General features: G+C 36.0%; 1 protein-coding gene across 7 annotated transcripts in view; it reads left to right on the top strand.

The window, feature by feature from the left end:
• Positions 1 to 21,957, top strand: part of TRDN (triadin) — a 212,909-nt gene that overhangs the window by 29,403 nt on the left and 161,549 nt on the right. For all 7 annotated transcript variants that reach the window (XM_050710077.1, XM_050710076.1, XM_050710075.1 and 4 more), the window contains exons 5-8: positions 6,807 to 6,854; positions 15,113 to 15,172; positions 17,818 to 17,877; positions 19,421 to 19,480. In XM_050710077.1, coding sequence (XP_050566034.1) covers positions 6,807 to 6,854; positions 15,113 to 15,172; positions 17,818 to 17,877; positions 19,421 to 19,480 — 228 coding nt within the window. The remainder of the gene's footprint in view (positions 1 to 6,806; positions 6,855 to 15,112; positions 15,173 to 17,817; positions 17,878 to 19,420; positions 19,481 to 21,957) is intronic.

Genomic DNA, 21,957 nt, shown 5'->3' with positions numbered 1-21,957 from the left:
AAATGACTTTTATGTAAAAAGTGTTTAGGGTGAAGATCTGCTATTTTCCACTTTTAATTCTTTCCAAAGCCTAGTTACTAAAATTTCTTCATACAAAACAGTATGCTTATGGTCTTCTTGAAGCATGCCAGTGCTGCTTGCAGGATAATTAGTGGTACCCTCTCCCCTTAAAAGCTTTCTGTTAAAAAATAGTTTTTCCACTGTAAATGGAAACTTTATGAGAGGGAAAAGGAAACCCACAACGTAAAAAACAGCCTCTAAACTAAAAGATTTTATGCACCATGTTAAGTTCCAAGTGCCTTGGTAAACTGAGGCTTCAAGATGGACTTTGCCTCTGAGGACCAACCATGATCATTTCCTTTTCTTTTTTTCTTTCTTTTTGTCGTTGTTGTTTTGGTGGAGGATGGAGCTCAACATTAGGATTTATCCCATGTTTACAGCTAATTCTTCAGCCCTGGAATCTTTTATCAAACTTTCAATCTCATCTCAGTTTTTCAGGAAAAATAAATATTTTCCTATTCTGCTAAGAGACAATTTTATATTGAAACATTTTCCTTTTGCTGGATTAAGGTTTTTTTTAACAGCCCTAGTAGATATAAGAAAATGTCCAAACATAAAAAAACAAGTGGAGAGATCAATGACACTAATCAGTGATTTTGCCCCCCTACCCAAAATAAAATAAAATAAAATAATGTTTTAATAAGGCCACAGCAATGTAATGATACACTTCTACTCAGTGCTAATTGCAAAAGCTATAGCAAAATGAATGATATTTCAAACATAGCAATGTGGAAAAATATGTACAAAATTAATTGTCTCGAATATTATGTTAAAAGGAGGAGTGGAATAAGTTCAGTCCAGAACATTGGAGATTATGGAAGAGGGGGTTATAATAAAATCTTTACATGGGCTGGGGTGTTCTGCTGTTATGAAAACAGCACACACACTTCTGAAAAACCCTTTCTTCCCAATGCACCTTGTTTGATGTATACTCTTGTAAGAATAAGATAAAATAAAACATCAGCCCAGAATCAAAGCACTCCTCAGCAACATAAGGAAGATGTCAGCAGGTCATCTATGATGCATTTATATTATATACTGGTGAAAGTACAATAGTGTGGAAACAACTGAATATCTCTTGAACTAGAATCTAATCTGTTTATTTTTGTCCCATTTTGGCATTATAAAAAGGTTTATATAGCAGAAAGACCAATAACATCTCTGTATTCTTAGGAGAACATTAAAACCTACTTGTTTACCGTATGCTACCCAAGATGGGTAAATTATTCGAAAATATTTGAGGGTCATGTTCTCTTTGTCTCTGATAGCTGTTCAGTGATGCCAAACAAACTACCAAGAGGAGGGAATAAAGACAATTGCAGTGAAGTAGTCGAGCTTTGCTGAATAGGTTTAGGAGCAGTCAAAGTCACTTCACAGCAACCTTCACAGTTTAGGACAACATGCTGTTTTGGGTAAATATAGACCAGAACAAAGGGTTTGCACCAAGAAGGAGAAATGGTCTTCTGTGACCTCTGTCAAAAGTAGTTATGCAGCACATGAAAGAGACACAGCAAAATATGGAAAAGACAAGGCAAGAGAAAAGAAAAGGATCTTCATTTTCACTCCAAATTGTAGTTGTGAGTTCTAAAGAAATGGATAAACAGTTTTGAAACTGTACTTAAGAAGCACTGTGGCCCGATAGTTCATTGGGTGCTCAACCATGCATTGGATAAGCACACAAACCCTTCAGTGTTTTCATTGATAAGAGACAAATCACCTCCTGTCACATTTTCACAACCTCAGGAAAAGTTGCTCTGTACCCCAACCTGTTGCTATGAGTCTTCAGAACAGAGGAAAATACTGATCTATGAAAACACTGGATAAAACTACACTACTAGCAAGCTTTAAGGAAGTCACTTAAATTGGTCATATGCGCCACTCAGACTTTCTAGCAGTGAACGTTACTACCTAAACTCTCCTGTAACATCACACTGTCTTTGGTTCCTAGATATACGCACAATACACCATTTTAATTCCCCAATTAAATATTACCTCTTCTTTCATTGTTTTTCCCCATTATTTCTGTTATGCTTTTTTTTTTTTTTTTTTTTTCTCCTCTAGACTCAAGCTATATGATGTATTAGTTGTTAGCTGGAAGTTGCTGTAATGCATGAATTCTTTTATTCTCCTCCCAGCCCCATAAGGATAACGGTCACCCTCACCAGCTGGTACTATCTAGATTAAAAATAGACATCAGCTGTGCAATTGCAAATTTCTCCTGAGGATACCAGCAGCAGGAGAGTTGACTACAATTCTTCATACAGACAGCATCTAGAAACATATTAGAAATGACATTCCTCTTATCTTCCAAAGCTCTTAACACCACTCACTCCTGCCTTGCCCTCAGTATCTATTTCCACCATCTCTTCAGAATAATTAGCTGCCTGCTACCAATTAGTCTTGATAAACTAGCAAGGATATAGTCCTATTCAATTTCTTGGAATAGCTGTAGGGGTTTTGACTGCTCAAAAGCAAATTATTAACCTCTAGTACAACAGGACTGTGAGTAGGACTCATTTTCCTTTTCACACTTAGATGTTTATGAAAGAATGTCAAAGCACTAAAGGTGTATATCACTGTGTTACCTGTAAGAGAATATGAAAAGAAGACCAAGTGGTAAAATTTGCTTAGGGAAAAAAAATGTAATGTATTATTATTTCAAATGAAACTCCATCAGTTCAACTATAAAAAGAGGAGATAACAAAAAAATCAACAGGAGAGCAGTCAAAAGCAGAGGAAGAAGTGAACTCTGTTGATAACAACAGAGGTTTCCTTGCCCTGTTCCACAGGGGAGAGGCGTTGTCTCTTCAGTCATTCTCAGGTAAATCTGCACAGAGCTGAGCTATGCTAGGTCAGGGGATTGCATTCTTTTTCTCTTTCTCCAACCTTGATCTTCCCAGAGCTGGGGCTTCATAGTGCATAGTCAGTGCCAGGCTGTTGTTCAACATCACAAAATGCTGATAATGGGAATTATCTTGGTGAGGGGTAGGGGAAGCTAGCATCCAAACTGCATGTTTAGCAGGGATTTTCAGTAAAGCTGCCTGCAACACTGATCCTTAGTGGACCATGTGGGCCTGTTCTAGGTCAAAAGCACACAGATTGCCTGCTAAGAATATATTGGCGCTATCTCCTTTTAGCATCTTGAAATGGTCAGTGAGAAGCCCACTAACTTCCCCTCCTGGAGTTGTTTAAAATAATCACTCTGCATGTTCTGTATATCCACACAACACCCAAGGTCTAGAGAAATTGGTGTCAAGCAGTATCCATATTTAAGGAAATAAAGTACTTATCTATTCAAAGCCCAAGAAACAAAAGAGGAAAGATAATTTTTCACATCTGTTTGATAAGTGGAAAAAAAAATGTATACAGCTTTTAAAATACATGCTACCTTGCAATAATTTAATAAACTGTGCTGTCATCTCATAAAGAATCGGGATGGTTGCTGTGGTAACGAAGATTATCCTTGCTGCTGCTTGATTCTGTCATTTTTCTAAACATGAATTCATAATATTTAGGATTTATTAACAATGTGTCACATTGATAGAGATAAATTACATGCTTTAAACTGGCCATGTATGTCTTCTATGATATTATAGCTGCTTTGTCAACTCAGCAATAAGATCTGATGTGATTACTAGAAAATTAAAGCTATTTGTCATAAAGGATGAGGCAGTATCAAAACTCTCAGAACAGAAAAAGTCTCAATAGAGTAATCTAATGTGTTTCCTTATTTTAAATATTTTCGGAGTTAGCTAACAGTCACTGTTTTCTGTCTTGTAAATTGATCAAGATCAGCGTATATTGAAACTAGATGAAAATTTAGGTTATAATGCATCAGAATTGATGTCTTCCAAGCTGCAATATTTCATGATGGTTCTAACTATAATGCAGAGTTTGTGGAGAGATCCTAATGATGGCATACTTTGCAATATATAAAAATACATATACACACACTTATGAAGTTGTATTTCACTTGAAGGAATTTTTGTAGGGTTTTGTGCAATGTATGGTATCCTAATTGTAGCAGAAAATTAGATGACATTCTCAATGCTGCTGTCTAGAAAATATCATTTTATGTGCATTACTGAAGTGTTTGTGTCAATAAGTGCCATCACTGATACCATGTTAGGCTAATTTAGATGGCCAGTTCTACAGTCATTGTTCCGCATATATTTGGCAGTTGAAGAAGCAATAAAAAATTCACTAAAATCACAGAAGTTTTAACACTTTTTTTTTTTGAAATAACAAGTATTTATATATTTTTATTTTTTTTTTACAAGAAAAAGATGCCTATTTTTTGTAGTGAGACACATAATAGGCGGTTGGAACACAGTGGAGTTGAGTAACCTTAAGTCAAGCAAGGAGAGGACAAGTGGCAGAAGTTTTAATCTGAAAGACAGTAGATTTAGATTGTAAGGAAGACATTTTTTACAATGAAGGTGGTGAGGTACTGGAACAGGTTGCCCAGAGAGGTTGTGTATGCCCCCTATTAGGAGATAGGCCAGGATCAAGGCCAGGTTGGATGGGGCTTTAAGTAGCCTGGTCTAGTGGAAGGTGTCCCTGCCCATGGCAGGAGGTTGGCCTCGATGACCTTTAAGGGTCCCTTCCAACCCAAGCCATTCTATGATTCTATGAATATGTGTCACTGCAGGATGTGATATGTCAGGCAGTGGGACATAATTACATCTGTATGTAGGATGAACTTTTGAGCTGGGTGAGGTATGTCTACACTGTATATTGCAATGCAAAGGAAGTAACAGAGCTTTCTTTAAATGCACTATCAGGGTTTGAAGGCAGTCTGGAACAGCAGCATGGAGAACTGCTTTGATGTGCTCAGAACTAGCTGCACATAATCTTTGTCTTGAACCATTCCTACTGATTGTTACCAAAACTAGTTTGTGTATCCTTTTAAGCAGAACAAGAGGGAAGTGTTTGAAAATTCAGTTACTGGATTGTCTTGGTAGATGGAAAAAGTATCCTCATATAGTTGAAAAAAATAAAAATAAAAAAAAAAAATCCAAGCTCAGCTGAAATACAGTAAATCAATACGGCATGATTTCTTCCTAATCATAACCTTTGAGGTTTATAGAACAATAAATGAACTACACACCCAGGCTGCAAAATACAAGGTAAAAATAGAACAAAAGGCCTTTTGGTTCATTGACATCATATAATTTGCTTAGTTATGCTGCCATACATAGACAGCTAACAGTGATACATATTTTCGCCTTTGTTTTCCTTTATCTCCATGAAGTAATGTCCTCTCTCAAGGCTACATAGGCTGATGCTATAGCATAGTTGTTTCTTGTGAACCAGGCAAAATCATTACTTCAGCTATGATTCAGATGGCTACTACTATCTGATAAAAACATCTTGTATTTATTTAAAATGAACTATGCACAAATCAGAGTCTTGGAAAGAGAAAATACCATTTTCCATTATATCTCTTTGGCAACGTACATTCTGTTACAGCCGGAGCAGATAACTAATGGGATAAATGGAAGATTTCAGTTGTCTTCAAAAGGCATTATAGTAGCTCCTTTGAGTTGAGATGTAATATACACTTTTTTTTTTTTTTCTCCCTTGGATTAATTTTGGTGCCAGAGTTCTTGTTATTTAGATTCTGCAGACCAAGATCCTAAAATACAGGGTAGCACCTCCAATAAAGTCTGGTCAGATTTGTATGTGTTGTTGTCAAAGGTTTATTTGATCCAGTATTTTATGCCAGTTTTCCACTGCGGGAAAATATGCATATTGCCTAATCAACCAGAGGATCTGTTGAGTCTTAATGGCTTTACTGAACACCTCTCATAAATGGCCTGTATATTTCTACCATTGTAAGCAAACAGTGCTATGCAAGCTTGATTTATTTCTGTTTTTGTTGTTGGTGGTTGTTTGTTTTATATTATCCTGGTTTTGACACAATTAGGACAGTAGAAAAAAAAATAAACACAAAGGTGTATAGCAGTAATATAATGTCTATGTCACAGGTGAGGATTTTTATTTTTTATTTTTTAGAAGAGATGGCATAGCAAGGGCATGTAAATACTGTACCACTTTGTCTTCTAACAAGGCAGTTCTTAGCTAAGGGATTTATTAAATGTGCTTTAAATGTGCTTTGGTATACAGCATGATTAAAATGAGTCAGTCATTCTCGGAGACTCTGATCCCTAACCTGGGAACTTTTATCTCTGTTTGTAATTTTTGTCCAACATTGAGTCTATTTTTATTGTGTGTTGGAGCTACCAACTGAGCACTTGAGCTTTAAAAATTTAGAAAATGTAGTAAAAAGAATATTTACCTTCCAAAGGTAATTCTGAGAACATAAAAAACTAATCCTGGCAAACAAGTAGACATACAGAAAAATGCTTAGTAAAAGCATGTTTTTTTTTTTGTTTGTTTTTTTCCTGATTCATAGTCAACATATGTTACCATATAGCAGCTACAGGTCAGCAAAACCTGTTCTTGACTTTAAAAGCAGTTATATTGCTTAATTTAAATCAGAATAATTATTAAAGTCATTGACTGTTATGATTTTTGTCCACATGTATTCTGTGTGTATGTATATATAGATATAACTGATAATTTAACTTTATTGTATATAATTATGAATATGAAGATGATAAAGTCATGGCTATGCTATAACTTTTGAAGCACTTATCTAATTTTATTAAAAGAATGCATCTAATATTTTCCTGTGTTAAAATTATTTTAATATGGATAAATAAACTCTACATTGTTTTCAGAAATCCATAAAGGGAAACCAGAGAGACATGAAAAACGAACACCAAAAGGTAACATTATTTTTTTGTCTGTTTACTTACAAGTATGTATATAATATACACTGCATTTGCTAACTACATATTTTACCACTGTTTTATTATAGAAGCACTCAGAAGCACTGTGGTTGGCACAGTCTGTAAATAATTAAAATTTCATGTATGCCTTAACATTAACAAATAATGCCATTTTATATTTGTTGGGCTATATTGTAAATGCACATTCATAATAAGATTATCTTGTCCGTACTTATCCAGGAGTCTTTTTGTAGCAAAGGTGCAAGAAGGTAGAGTGCTGATGAACTTCCTCTAGTGCAAAACACATGAAGTGTGTTGGGCAAGGAAGAAAACAAATTTATAGGCCAGTGGGTGCCATCAAAGTTAGGAAGTGCTAGTTAAGAGTGAGCCAGGTGTGTATCAAAGATAAGAAAACCTCCATTATAAGAACCTACTCTCTTTCAGAGTGTTTAATCTCCTCTAACTGGCACTTCCCAAAATTAACAGAGGAACTGGTTTGGACTGGTTTTCAGAGGTCAGGTAAACAAAGAAGCTTCCTGAGTTATTTGCAGATTTTTTATTTTATTTTTATTTTTTTGTCTAATAAAACCTTCTCTGGAAAGGTTAGGATACACAAAATCTGATGAGCATCTCAATGATGCACCAGTGTCATGCTTAGTAATCATAGGAGGAAGCAAGAAGTAAGCTTATTAAAAATAATGTGTATATACATACACCTTCTCTCATAAAATTATATTCATTTTATATATATATTTCTTTCTAGTATTTTACAGCTGTAGTGCTAGGTTTCCAGTTCTGTGCTAATCAGGGTCATCTGAAGTACCCAGAATTGTTTCCCAACTATTTAATAAATCATGTACCATGGAAATGAATTTTTTAGGGTATCAGTGGGCTAGCTGGTCAATAATGAACTCAAATCCATTAGCAAAGTATCCCAGATAGGGAGTTTTCAAGCATGGTATTCTAAAAACGCAAATGAAGTTGCAGCCTTGACCAAAGCAGCCTCCTGTGTACCATTCCATCTGTACAGAAATACTTTGCTTTACATAGAAAAACATTAATGTGGCAAGGATGATCACAAAGATGTTATAAGATGCTGGGAAAAAAAGCACTCAGGTGTCATTAGTTAAGTCCCTTTATGAGTATGCCTTATAATGCAGTCTTTAATTACACAATCAATTGCAGAAGTGCAAGACAAATATATTTTTTTGGTGTTTGGTTGTGGTTTTTTGTCGTTTTGTGTGTGTGTGTGTGTGTGTTTTGTGGTGTGTTTTTTTTCGGGGGGTGGGGGGAGGGTCTCATATTTCATAGAATCATAGAATCACAGAATGGTTTGGGTTGGAAGAGACCTTAAAGACCATCTACTTCCAACCCCCCTGTCATAGGCCAGGACAACTTCCACTAGACCAGGTTACCCAAACACAGACACAGACACAGACACAGATTTCTAGGTTGGAAGAGACCTCAAGATCATCGAGTCCAACCTCCGACCTAACACTAAGTACTCCACTAAACCATATCACTAAGCTCTACATCTAAACGTCTTTTAAAGACCTCCAGGGATGGCGACTCCACCACCTCCCTGGGCAGCCCGTTCCAATGCTTAATAACCCTTTCGGTAAAGAAGTACTTCCTAACATCCAACCTAAAACTCCCCTGGCGCAACTTTCGCCCATTCCCCCTCGTCCTGTCACCAGGCACGTGGGAGAACAGACCAACCCCCACCTCACTACAGCTTCCTTTAAGGTAACTGTAGAGAGCGATAAGGTCGCCCCTGAGCCTCCTCTTCTCCAGGCTGAACAAGCCCAGCTCCCTCAGACGCTCCTCGTAAGACTTGTTCTCCAGACCCCTCACCAGCTTGGTCGCCCTTCTCTGGACTCGCTCGAGCACGTCCATGTCCTTCCTGTAGCGAGGGGCCCAAAAAGCAAAGCACCATCCAGCCTGGCCTTGAACATATTTTATATATTTATGCATATATTTATGTATATTTAGTCCTCAAAATGCACTTTGCATGCAGCAGGAACAGTTACAAGAAAACATTCTGTCTGACCTCAAGCTAAAATATGATGAAGGCATGAATCTGTAGGGAGATTTGCTCTTACCTTCTAACGTACCTCCAGTAAGCATGGGTAAATATAATCTTTTATTTTTTATTTTTTTTACAGGAAAAATCTAGAAATTAATGCATTTTTTAATAGAAACAAACATCCCAAACAAATTTGAGTCCTCCAACCACAAATATGGGGATGCTGGAGTTATAAAAATAATTTTAGACATATTTTTGAGTAGTCAACCCCCCTGAACTAAAGTTCCAATAGGGAAGCTGCATCCATAAACCTCATTTCGAAAAGATTGTACTGAAATATCAGCAACAGGTACAATGAATGGAATTTCCAGATAGAACTGGATAAAATTATAAGAAAGTTTCTTAGAGTATTAAAAGCCAGGCAGATTTGTACCCTAATCTTCACCTATAATTAAATATTTTGATAAACTACTAATAATGAAGTGTATTTTCATGATTGCACTTAGTCAACTCTGAAAAGCAGAAATACACTGAGAACTGATTCAACAAAACATTTTTTCATGCTTAAGAGCAGTGAAATTTTGTGATTACATTTTGTGATAACATGTATATGTTAAGCATAAATTCAATACAAAATAGGGTCTTTACAATTTGGTATTGGATGTATTGGTGTTTACACAAGGGCCAACAGCACCCTGAGCTATGTGAGTAGTAGCGTGGACCGCCCATGGAAGCAGGTGATTATCCCCCATAATGCAGCATTCATGAGACCACTTCTAGATACCATGGCCTCCCAGTATAGCAAAGGTTTTGGGCCTCCCATTATAGCAAAGACATGGATAAACTGGGGTGAGCTCAGTGTGGAGCCCCTGACATGATGGGCGTTGGAGCAGTTGTCCTGAAAGGAGAGGCTGGGGACCAGGGCTGGCCTGGCCTGGGGCAGGGTGCTCCAGGGGTGACAGCACCCCGGTACCTGCAGGAGGTGGTGGAGAGGAGGGAGCCAAAGACACAAGGAGGTTCAGCTGTACTAAGGGATGTTCAGGTGGGATACAAGGAGAAACTTTCTCCCCATGGCACAGGCTGCCCAGGAAGGCCACTCTGGAACAGTCCTTGGGGTTTCCAGCCTCAGCCCTACACAGCCCAGCCTGTCCTCAGTGCTGAGCCTGCTGCCCCAGGGCTAGGATAGGGGCATCCCCAGTGTCCAGCCAGCCACAGCTGTCCTGCAATTCCTGCAATATAATGATATATACTGCTTTTGCAAGACTTTGAGAGCTACAGATGAAGGCACTAAGACATAGGTGCTATAGCTTTTATTACTGTTGTTGCCAATGAATAAGAGGTAACTATCCAATATTTCAGCAACAGGGAACAATAACAGAATATATTGAGATAAAATATATGTGTGTGTAATTTCTGTCAAAGGGAGAACCTAATGATAACCCAAATGGACTGATAAAAGAATTTCTAATTCTTATGGAAAATAGATATTAGCAATACAATGAAATAACCTGTACCACTGGAATAAAAATAGCTCATTAACACAGACTTTGAGAAGTCATGGGAAAAGGTTCAGAACTGCATTAAAATATACATTCATCACATAATCTTCATAAACTTCACTTACACCAACAAAAAGAATTCCCCACACTAAAATCAACATAACATCATCATAACACTGAAAAAGGTACTGTGGCTTTTCCTGTATATACTTCACTAATACACTGCTGTTGGAGTGAGGAAGAAGACAATGTGGTGATGAAATGCTACCTCTGACAGTCATACATTAAAAAAGAAAAGAACAACAACAAAAAAAAACAGTGATTTCAGCAAAGACACTCATGTGCCTCTGAAATTAGTACTGTCCTCTCTGTTTTTGGCAGAAAGTATCTCTGAATTTGACCTGATTTCAGAAATAGATTTCAGTCCCTTCCAAACTATTTCACTTACTATGCATAGCACATATCTGTCCCTCCTACCCTAATCACAGTAGGGCTGTACAAGTAATGCAAATATTAAACATCGCAGAATAAAGCTGGCTGCGTTTTAGCATATGGATAAATTATATGATCATGAAGACAAATATAACGTGTCCACATAATTTAATTTTCTGTAAATAGCAGTAAATTTCTGTATTTGAGACAGATAAATAGATAAAATGAGTTGGACCATACAAATCCACACTGTACCAGAAACCCAAAATAAGTTGACAAGATTAGCAAGTTAAATAGCATATTTAGGTTTGATGCAGGGGCTGTGTGTCTTGATTTCTAGACTTATGACTATAGATACATCTGAGGTCACTATAAACTAGGTTACATGGGTATTGGTAGCAATACAGCTGCAGTGTCTCAGGCACAGCTGTCAAGTATCAGTTCAGACACATGGGCTGAGAGCAGCCCAAGGTAAAGCCAATGTTTGCTGGTAACTTCACCACCACCAGTAGCTGGCAAACTTGAACATCAGTTCAGATGGGTGTAATGCCCTCTGACTGCTGCAGTTAAATCTATCTTTAAATTGTATTGTAATGCACGAGAAATTGTCTTGCTCTTATATAGGCATTTAAACTTAGTGTTGAAGGGCTATATCAATCTTACAGTTTGGTGCTGCAGAGCACATGCATGCCTGGTGCCAGTGGTGCCATTTGGGGCAGGTGTGGCCAAATTCCAGGCAAGCTTCTTCCCTCTTTACAGGTAATTGAGGTGGTTTGTAATGAATGCAGGTGCCTTCACAGTTCCCAAATTGCTGGGATTTCCCTGGAATATTGTTTAGGACCTGGAAGTTTGTGCCCCTCTGCAGATCAATTATTTATTTATTTATTTATTTACGGAGGGTTCCTTCAAGAAGGATTAAGTTATAGCCATCTAAGGTTACTTGGCTTCTGAATAGAAGTATCTACACAGAGATTTAATGTTGTCTGACTAATGCACTCTAACTTCATTGTATTAGTTCATTTATCTTAACTTTTGTGAGTGCTGCTCTGTGGACAGGCACTTAGTTGGAGCAAGCAATCTCTACTGCATGCATTTTGCACCCATCACCTACCTTTATGCTAATCAATGAACTTACTCAGCTGGAAACTTTTTACTTAGCTTAGATGTGGAATTAGTTCCTCCTTATTACACCTCCTTATTACATCCCTTTGAAGTTGCCTTTTTTTTTTTTTTTTTTGGGGGGGGGGTTGGAAATGTTATCGATCACTCCATCTCAAACACTTTAATTAAAAAAAGTAAATCTCATCTCCAATCACTGTCTTCCATTCGATGCAAATCAAATATAGCATTAGATGATTAAAATTTGGAAAATATCACATATACACTATGCTTCTTTTTTTTTTTTAATTTTATGTGAAGTAAACAGAAATATTTGATTAAACTCAGAATACCTTGTTAAATTACCTTAAAAATTTCCATTATAAACTCCTATTTTAGATTATTTATAAATTTAACACACTCCAGTCATGAAGGATTAATTTTTTCATGCTTGGCTTTTTGCCTCTGGCTGAATTTTCATTCAAAGTCATATAAAAATGTTTCGTCAATTTCCAAAATCTAGGTTAGTGAAAATTAGATTGGGGTATTATATTTTTTCCGATGCTAAAAACAGTTCATTCTGAACTTATGCTTTTTATTGGTATTTGCAAGCAAGTCCAAGCAAATTTCTTTAAGTTGTGAGAAAATTTTAACTTAGGCAATTGTTATGAAAGCAAATGTGTTGTTATTTTTCTCTGGATGAACCTAATATGCTATTTAAAAAAAAAAAGGAAAAAAAAAAAGAGATGATCTTTTAATAACTTAATATGTCGTAAAGTAAATAAAATGGTTGAATTAAAGTTGGATGAGCAGTTTTAGCTTTGGCATTTTTCAGCTGAAGAGTGCTTGACTTAGCAGCCTTAGAAATATTTTTATGTGCTTTCTCTTATTTTTTATATATGCAAAAATATTTGTAATAATTCTAGGTTGTTTCCCAAAAACATGGCTGTATGGCCAGCCTGCCTCATTTCTAATTCCAACTTAATTCTTTCATCTAAGCTCTGGGAACTTTAAAAGGTGCATGCATTAAGCCCTTTACAACAGAATAGATATCCAGGTGACTAAATCTGGAAAAGATCTGTAGACAGTGAAGTAATTTACATGAGAAGGTTTCCAGAATGACGTATAAAGCTGAACATGAAAGCATTTGAAGGGGAGAATACAGAGTTACTGTAGAAAAGAAAAATCATATTAAAGTTTGTCAGATCAAAAGCTTCAATGGACTTTGGTGTCCCTGGGGTGCTTTGATTGAAGACGTAAAAATGGCCAGTCATCACAGCTGTGAAACATGAATCCTTTAATTTTTGGCAACACCTGCCCTTTCCAGATAAGGTTCTACCCCAAAGCCATAGCTCTTGACGGTATCCATATGAGGTAATGGTAAATATTACAGTCTGAGATTAGCAAACTCTGAAGCTTTGGGGATATCAACACCCAGGATAGGGCTCTTGGATTAGCCAGAGATAGCCTTCAGCCTATCATGGGAAAGAGACAAATAGTTTATGCTTTTGCCGGCCTAGTCTCTGCTTATCCACATTCCAGGCTTCTTGCCCAGCTACATCAAGCTTGTTTTATTTCTTAAGAAGGAGCCAACTGATCTCTTTGTGTTTTTACCTTGGAGTCCACACAAATATTAATATTTCTTTACATTTGTGCCCTCTATATGTTTTTGATGACTTGAAGGAACCTTAAATTGTCCACTTTAATGTCTGCTGAGATTCAGTTCAGTTAGTGTCTTTCAATGCTTGCTTTGGTTTCTTCCAAAGCTTGAAACAGGTAGATGTTATGCAGATGGTCAAAATTGACAATGCAGTGATTTGAAATATGTTGCACGGTGCTTGCACTTGCTAATACAGATGCAAACAAATAAGAGCATGTTAAGAGCATGTTACAGTTTCTCAAACAATTCACAGTCTGAATTCTACAGAATATAGTGAGAGAGCAGAGTGGTTTTTCTTGGTGTGCTACTAGATGTCCTAAAGCAAGTGGTTGACTTAAAGTCTGTCGTTCATGCAATAATATTCATTCAATGTGATTGCTTGCGTGTTCTTCACGGCCTCTTTTTTTTTTTTTTTTTTTTTTTAAGTGTAAATTAGCTGTCCAGATTTCTTAAAAGCTTTGAAAAATCTCCTTGCAATCTCTTTCTTATGTTTTGCTAATTGTTATCAACAATTATTTGCCTGTTATGACTGGAAATGTATTTGGATAATTCAAACACATGTAACGACATAATGAAATTATGGAATGTTTATAATGATTTTTTATTAAAGACATAGATCTATTTTTTAATGAAGAAATATTTAGCCAACAAAAAATATGCTTGCACATCTATGAAGTTACATTTGCTGCAAAGCTGATGAAATTAATGTATACAAAAATTTTACTGTATTTGTGTATAAAACTTGCAGTTGTCTTCTAATCAGGGTTGTGTTTTCTGTGGTTTACTTGTTGACAGAAACTTGAACATTGCAAAGAAAATATTTTCTCCCTGAAATTAACAAAAAATACTGGTCTTTTAGAAGTGGAGGTTGACAAGGAAAGTGTTTATCTATCTAAATAACTGGGATATGTAATATAACCATGTCCATAAATATGGTCTAAAAGTTGAGTGGACAACAGAGTCCACAAGGATTCAAATTTGCCTGCTTTCAGCAGGACACATAGTTGACTCTCCTTGAAACAGCTGTTCTTTCTTAAGTTACTCTTTTAATAAAAGAAATGTAGTCCTATAAACCCATCCCATGGCTGAAGTGACATCTAAAAATAAAATAAAATAAAATAAGAAAAAAAAAAAGAGCATGGAAAGCAATATGCTTACCATTTATTTATTTATTTATTTTGTTGAGAATAGAAAGCAATGTTCTCAAGGACTGAAAATAATTTAATCCATCAGAAGCCTTAGATCCAGGGTGCCTGTGTAATGGAACCAAACCAGATTGCACAGATTAAAGTTGCTGAATAATCTCTTGCGTTGCCAAAATATGGTCCAACATTTTAAGACTTTTTGAAGTAAATAATATTTCTCCTGGACCTGGAATTAAATATTGACACTGAGAAGCTCTACACAAGATCTAGTGTCTGTTACTCCGAGCCAAAATTTTACAGAAATATTCTTTAATTATTTTGGTGGAATAATAAGTGCAATACATAATACCTGGAGATTACAGATTTACTGTTTTATTTACTTTTTTTTTTTCAAGTAATTCACAGAGACAAACCTGAAAAACAAGAAAAAATTGAAAAGAAGGAACCCATGAAAGGTATGTATTTAGCATTTGATACTTTTGTTTGTTTGTTTGTTTTACCAGTGGATTAAAACAGTCTGATCTATTGACTCTTAGACCCATTTGGAAATCCCAATTATTGATGGAGGACGTGTTATGAAAGCTAGCCAGAAGGGGAATGAGGATTTTAAAAGCACTTTAGATTCGTCACTCTGCAGAAAGGCTAAAATTATATTCATAAATTAATGAATAAGTTTGTACTTTATTATTAACTTTTAATAAAAGAGATGCCTAGAGCATAAATAGGTGTCTTTTTATTCTTCTTGAATAAATCTAAGAATAATATTTATCTTTGGGCACATTTCAGAACAAAATGTAAAGACTAAATTATATCATACAGGGCATGGCCACTTGAGGTGTTCCACTTCAGAGACCTGACTTTAAAAACACATTTCTCCCACACTCAGACATGCTGGGGGAGAGTGTTAGAGAGGATTTGATAATTTTCTGTTGGTGTATGCCAACAACAAATTACAGGCTATCTATTGTAGGAGTCAACTTCCTTTCCACCCACAACTCATGAAAATGGTACCCAGAGCGACCATTTAGTTTGCCTCTTGTGAGGCATTTTTTGGCAAAAATGGTATTTCGTTGAAACATACCTACTTGTCAAAACACTTCAAGATTTCAATGAACATTTCCTTTACATAAAAGTTTGATTAATAAGTCTCAGACTGGAGGAAGAAACCAATTCAGGAAGAACAACAAGACCAATGGCCACAACAAATCAACCAAAAGAAGGAAAGATCCAATATTCAACCACAGTTGATTTATTTCAGACCAAGTCTCGTAACTAAAGCGAATGTACATCTTCTTAAATCTGTGATTGACTAGGCCTTTTTAGTTGTCTCTGATTGGAGCTTTTGCATTTTATATAAATAATTTAAAATGACAAGACTGACTCTAGAGGTTAATGAGAGGCATGTAAGTTCAGGTTTCTGTTAGACTGAAAATTTATTACTAGAAAATGGAGTGGTTTTAACAAGGGACTATTATTCTGAGATTTGGCAAAATGACAGAGCAGAGATTATAATGTCCCATATTATAACATGAATGTGTCATTAAGACTTTTTTTAGTGGAAAACTTGGGAAAATATTTGATTTGCTTTGACATGAGAAGAAATTTTAATGTTTTTAAATGTTTCAAAGAACAAGAAAAAACATATCTCAAGCAAGTGAAGAATAACAATTATAATTCTTAATAATGCCAGCTGTGTACCCGACATTACTTGTGTCTAGATGCTATCTCAAGATGAATATATTAGGTTTTTTTAGTGAACTGTTGCTACAATTACTGCTTAAATGCTACTGCAGGTAGAGTTTCCCTGTAATCACTGTACTAAGATTATTTTCAGACTATATAATATATTTTAAAATTGTGCTTGTGGATATGTCTTTCTAAGGCCCATTTCATTGTGGTGTGCCTGAGAAACCCAAAATTTCTTATGAGTCCCTGTATTTTAAATGTTTATTTTCTACTTTTGAAACATTCATTTTTCAGGTTTGGCATATATAGTAAATAACATCCTATTCTAACTTCTAATCAACTTCTGTGATGAAGTTTAGGAAAATTATCTAATGACACAGAGAAAGTACACTTAGAAATGACTCAGTCAGATATGTCAGGATCTCACTCTGAGGTGTTTCATTACCGTATTGGTAAAATAATAATAATAATAATAAATAATAAATAATAATAATAAATAGTGAGAGCTTGAATGCTCCTTGCTCTTCTACTTTTGTTTCCAGTCAGACATGGAATTCATGGTACTGTGAAAAATCTTCCTTATTTGATCCTGTTTGACAAAGGAGTTTTACTAAACTAGAATGAAATCCCCACAGGAGATAGAGTTAAAGCTAGCCTGTAGTTTCATGGCTGATTTTTCTGAAGTGCTGTTAAATCCTCATGCTTATTTTCCATTGTCTTGAAAATTATTGTCAAAAATCCTAAGAAAGGTGAGTGGAAAATATTATATGAATGAATGGATAGCATAATGTAGTTTTCATTGTCAGAATGTTAGTTTTTACATTGAAGCTAATTATGGCTTTGGGATCATCGTTTGCCAGGAACTGATCTCAGCCAGTGTCTGTTACTAGCTATCCACATCCATTACTAGCTATCCATATCCATTGCTAGTTATCCACCTCAAGCCAGCTGGCAAGTGACAGAGACATCATTTGTGCATGTGACACTCTTATACTCCAGGACTGATTCCAGTTCTAACAAGCCTCTGCCTCATAGAAAATGGGGTGATCCAGGTGATGTCCTACTTCTAGTATAGGCAGCAGCATTTGCTATGAGCTCTGCCTTTGTCCTTGACAGTTTTCTGAAAAACTGCCTTCAGGAACAGGCAATTGCAAGGGATGTTCTTACTGTAGTAAACAGCTGGGGAATGGTACCATGGCTTGAAAGATAAGCAGTAACCTGTTATCCACAGTTGCCTGCTAATAACCATGTATGATGCATGCTGTACAGAAGTGCATGGGATAGCTCCAGAATAACACAGCTTGTCATTTCATCTCCTATGATTTAACTTGGTATAATTGTTTCTGATTCTTAAGTTTGTTGTACAATGGTGGTGGGTTTTTTTAGATGTATGAATGCATTCCTTCTTTCCTAGTGACACATAAAGACAAAACGGCAAGGCAAGAAAAACCTGAAAAAAAGGAGAAGCATACAGGTATAGATTTCATGTCAGGATTTATGTTATATTTTGGGGTACCTCAGGACTAAATGTCTTCTTCACTTCCATTTATGTATCCTCTTGACTGGAAAAATGTCTCCTCTTGACTGGAAAAATGACTAGAACTTTATTAGTAAAAATCATGATGTAGAGGAAAGGGTTTTAAACATACAGACTGACTAGTATTTTGTAGACCTTCTGGATTTTTTTGTTTGGTTGGATTGGTTTGTTGTTGTTGGGTTGTGTTTGCTTTTGTCTTTTGTGTGTGTGTGTGTGGTTTTGTTTTGTTTTGAGAGAGAGAGATGATAGATAATATATTTTTTACTCTGGATGATTATAATCTCCCAGTAATTTCTGAGTATTTCCAACATTCACAGTAGGTATGATTTCTAAGAAAATATGGTCACCCAGGAAAAACACCTAACTTGAAAAGAGATGTAATGAAGCAAGCCATGTTAAAAAAATAAAAGTCAATTATTATTACTACTAATAATAAATAAATAAATACATTTTAAGTACAATACTGACCAGGACTGTTTCATAGATATGGAACTATGAATTATGGAACAACGGGCAGGACCAATCCTTTAAGTAGTTAAATATTCTCTAAGTAGTTGCAGTAAATGGGTATCTAGCACAGCTTTATCTTTAGTAATTCAAACTTTCTTTTGAAACATCAGCACAAGCCTGGAGAGTACGTAGAAATGCTCATGCATACACTTTTGTGTTCTTAGTGTAAACTCATATGCCAGAGTCAAATAGGCAGATGAATGTTTTTACACGCCTGGTCCCGGTAGGGTACCTCAATGCATATGAGCTTGTACAAATGTCAGTTCTTCACACCTGTGGACAGGTTACTGTGTAAACATTAACCTGCAAAAAATTAGAAGATCAGAGCCCACATTGGAAAATATTTCAGACTGCACATCACTCAGTGACTATTGCACAACTCAAGTGTATTCTAAAACCTGAGCCAGAACTCTAGTCACTATAGTGTACTTTATTTCAATTTGTAAAGTGGAAATTAAAAGCAAACAAAAAGCCCCAAAGAGCATTAGTTATAATGCCATTGCAATTACATTTGTAATTAATTATAGTGTCTAACCATTCGTAGCTGGAAAAAACTGTTAGTTATTATGTAGGGTTCAGAAAGTCCTTCAGAAATAAACCAAAGTAATAAATAAGAAAACTCAAAAATAATAATGAACCAAAGTGAACCATTGAACAAAAATAGTAAACATAAATACCCATGACTTTTTCTTTCTTGACTACATTCTTTCATGGTATCACAGTTTTGTCAGAAAGGCCATTCCTCCATCAACTGATGACAGACCTCAGCAATGGTACACGAGCCTTTGAAAGTTCTGGTCATGTGTTTTGACATCAGCAGCAGATAGTGGCAGCTGATTCAGTCTTACTGTTTCTTTCCATGGCTAGCCATGGTGACTAGATTATTCTTATGTTTCTTCTCCTTTTTCTTACAAAGCTGCAACATTTATCACTTTTAATAACCATTAATATTGTTGTTGCTTATTTGTAGCCATTCACAAAGAGAAATCTGAAAAGCCAGAAAAACACGAAAAGAAAGCACCTTCTAAAGGTAATGCTGATTAATATTGGATTTTGTACAATTTTAGATTTTTATCACTTATATACTTTGGAAGAGTGTGGAGATGAGAATTTAAAGTTTAAAACTCTTCTAGTCCCCACTGTATAGTTATTGGGTGCCCTCACTTTTGCTTGACCAGGTCTTAATCAGCCTCTGAGTGAAGTCTTGAACAGCTTTTATTACTTCCTCTGTTCTCTTGTTTTGATGCACAGAGTTAATTATGAATCATTCTCATGCAGCTACAGAAATAAACCCATGACTATTATATTTGCAGTCTTTGATGTATTTTCCTCAACAATAAGATTCAGTAATTTGCCTACAGAGAAGGCTTTGTCATGTGTAGCAGTTTTCAGTCTAGTGTTAATGGAGTGCAAGACTGTATATTGTCTCTCAGTCTGTCTTCCACCATACCCCAAAATAGATCTTCATTCCCTTGCCTTTATTTTTTGCAGTATTTTCATTCCAGTACATGATTTGTATTATCTTCCATAGCTGAAGTGGCTTTGGTTAAGGTTTACATATCTACTAATTATTACATGTATTCTAAAGCATTATCATGTACAAGAGGTCATTCCCAGTGTTCTGACTGATAATTCCATCTTTAGCCATGATTTGGACAGGGAGATTTAAAAATCCATTCATCTTGACCTGTTGTGCCATTTTTTTATTTCTTTAAGACTAACAATTATTATTCCTTGATATTTTTTGTGGTTGGTTGGTTGGTTGGTTGTTTCCTCTGGAGTTGTTTTTTTGTTTGTTTGTTTGTTTGTTTGTTTTTTCACATGCATCTCTTTGCATCTCTTGAGGGGGAATGGGCTAAAGTTGCGCCAGGGGAGGTTTAGGTTGGATCTTAGGAAGAACTTCTTTACTGAAAGGGTTGTTAGGCATTGGAATGGGCTGCCCAGGGAAGTGGTTGAGTCACCATCCCTGGAGGTCTTTAAAAGACCTTTAGAGTTAGAGCTTAGTGATATGGTTTAGTGGAGGACTTGTTAGTGTTAGGTCAGAGGTTGGACTAGGTAATCTTGGAGGTCTCTTCTAACCTAGATGATTCTATCATTCTGTGACTTTGTGATTCTTTTTGTAAACCAGATATTTCCATAATGAAGTTAGGTTCTAGTCTTTGTCTCATACTTTTATTCAGTTAAATCGTGAAAAAAATACTATGCAGTGTATCTAATATCAGTCTTTTATGGCATTCAAATTGATGATGATGGGGCACATGAATTAATTAGGTTTGATTTGAATCTGTTCAGACAATATAGATTCAAATGTACAAATCAGGCTTTATTGGACTTTATCTTACTCTAAGTAGAAATGTGAAAACAGTGAGCAGAAGAGAAGAAAGAGAGAAAGTGGAACAAAGGCTAGTCTTAAAGACTTAAAATAACCTGAGGGGTAGCCATCATCCAGTTTGTCTTTAAAATTAATATTTGGAAGATTCTTCTACTTTCAGTGTATAACCTGAATGTGTAGGATTTTTTTATTTTATTTTTTTTTATATACATGAAATCACACTGAAGTAAACTTGAGAAAATAAATTCCCACAGTGTCAGAGTACTTTTGAAAAGCAAATAACTTCTGAGAATCACTGATATACTCCTAACAAACAGCCAGTCTGTTTATCCATTAATCTTCTGCTAGCTAACCAAATAATCGCTCAGAACTTTAATGTATTTAATAGTAGTCATGAATCTGGTCACTAGCCGGAAATTTTTGTGAAGAATTAGTCTTCTTGCTCCTTTGGCCAGTATTACAGCTAGGGAGATTACTGCTGCAATCTATGACATCTAGGCTTGCTACCCTGTGTTGAGTAGTTCCTAAGCAATATGAATCCCTGTGGGTAGACAGTGCTCTACGACAATCACTGCCTTTGCTGCTTTTTAAGGCGCATTTATGCCCATAATGTGATGATCTATCCATTTCCCAGGTTAACCTCCATCTTGTCTGGGTTCTGCCCCAAACTGTATAAGCTACTAGGAGTGTAGGGCAGCCATTTCAACCTTTTCGAGTCCCCTAGGAAATGAGGATTTTCTAGTCCAGGCCAATTCGAGGGAAGACATACCGTCTGCTACTGTCAGCTGCTTCCCCCATAATCAGGAGATTTTTTTCTATGCCCAATAAGAAAAGACTTATTCAGTCCCTGCTAAAGGCTCCAGAAAACTTCAGTGGTATGAATGCTATTTAAAGACATCATCTAAGAAACATCTATCTTATAAAAACAAAAACAAACTTAATTATCAGTCCATATAGGTAGCAATTTCAAGCTGGGATTCAGTTAGAGGGGATGTTGCTTTTATGCAGTTATCACTTGAAAGAAGTGTAATTAACTGTCAAGGCTCCAGCAATGTTTTGCTCCAGCAATGGGTCCAAACCAACCATGAGAGGAAAACTAGAAGTCACCACGTAAAGTTTTGACAGCCTTTCTGGGACATAGCAGTGTGTGTTTACACAGTGTATCCTGTGCAGAC

Source organism: Cygnus atratus, chromosome 3 (genome assembly GCF_013377495.2).
Source record: "Cygnus atratus isolate AKBS03 ecotype Queensland, Australia chromosome 3, CAtr_DNAZoo_HiC_assembly, whole genome shotgun sequence".
Classification (NCBI taxonomy): Eukaryota; Metazoa; Chordata; class Aves; order Anseriformes; family Anatidae; genus Cygnus; species Cygnus atratus.
This window is presented reverse-complemented; position numbering and strand designations above follow the sequence as displayed.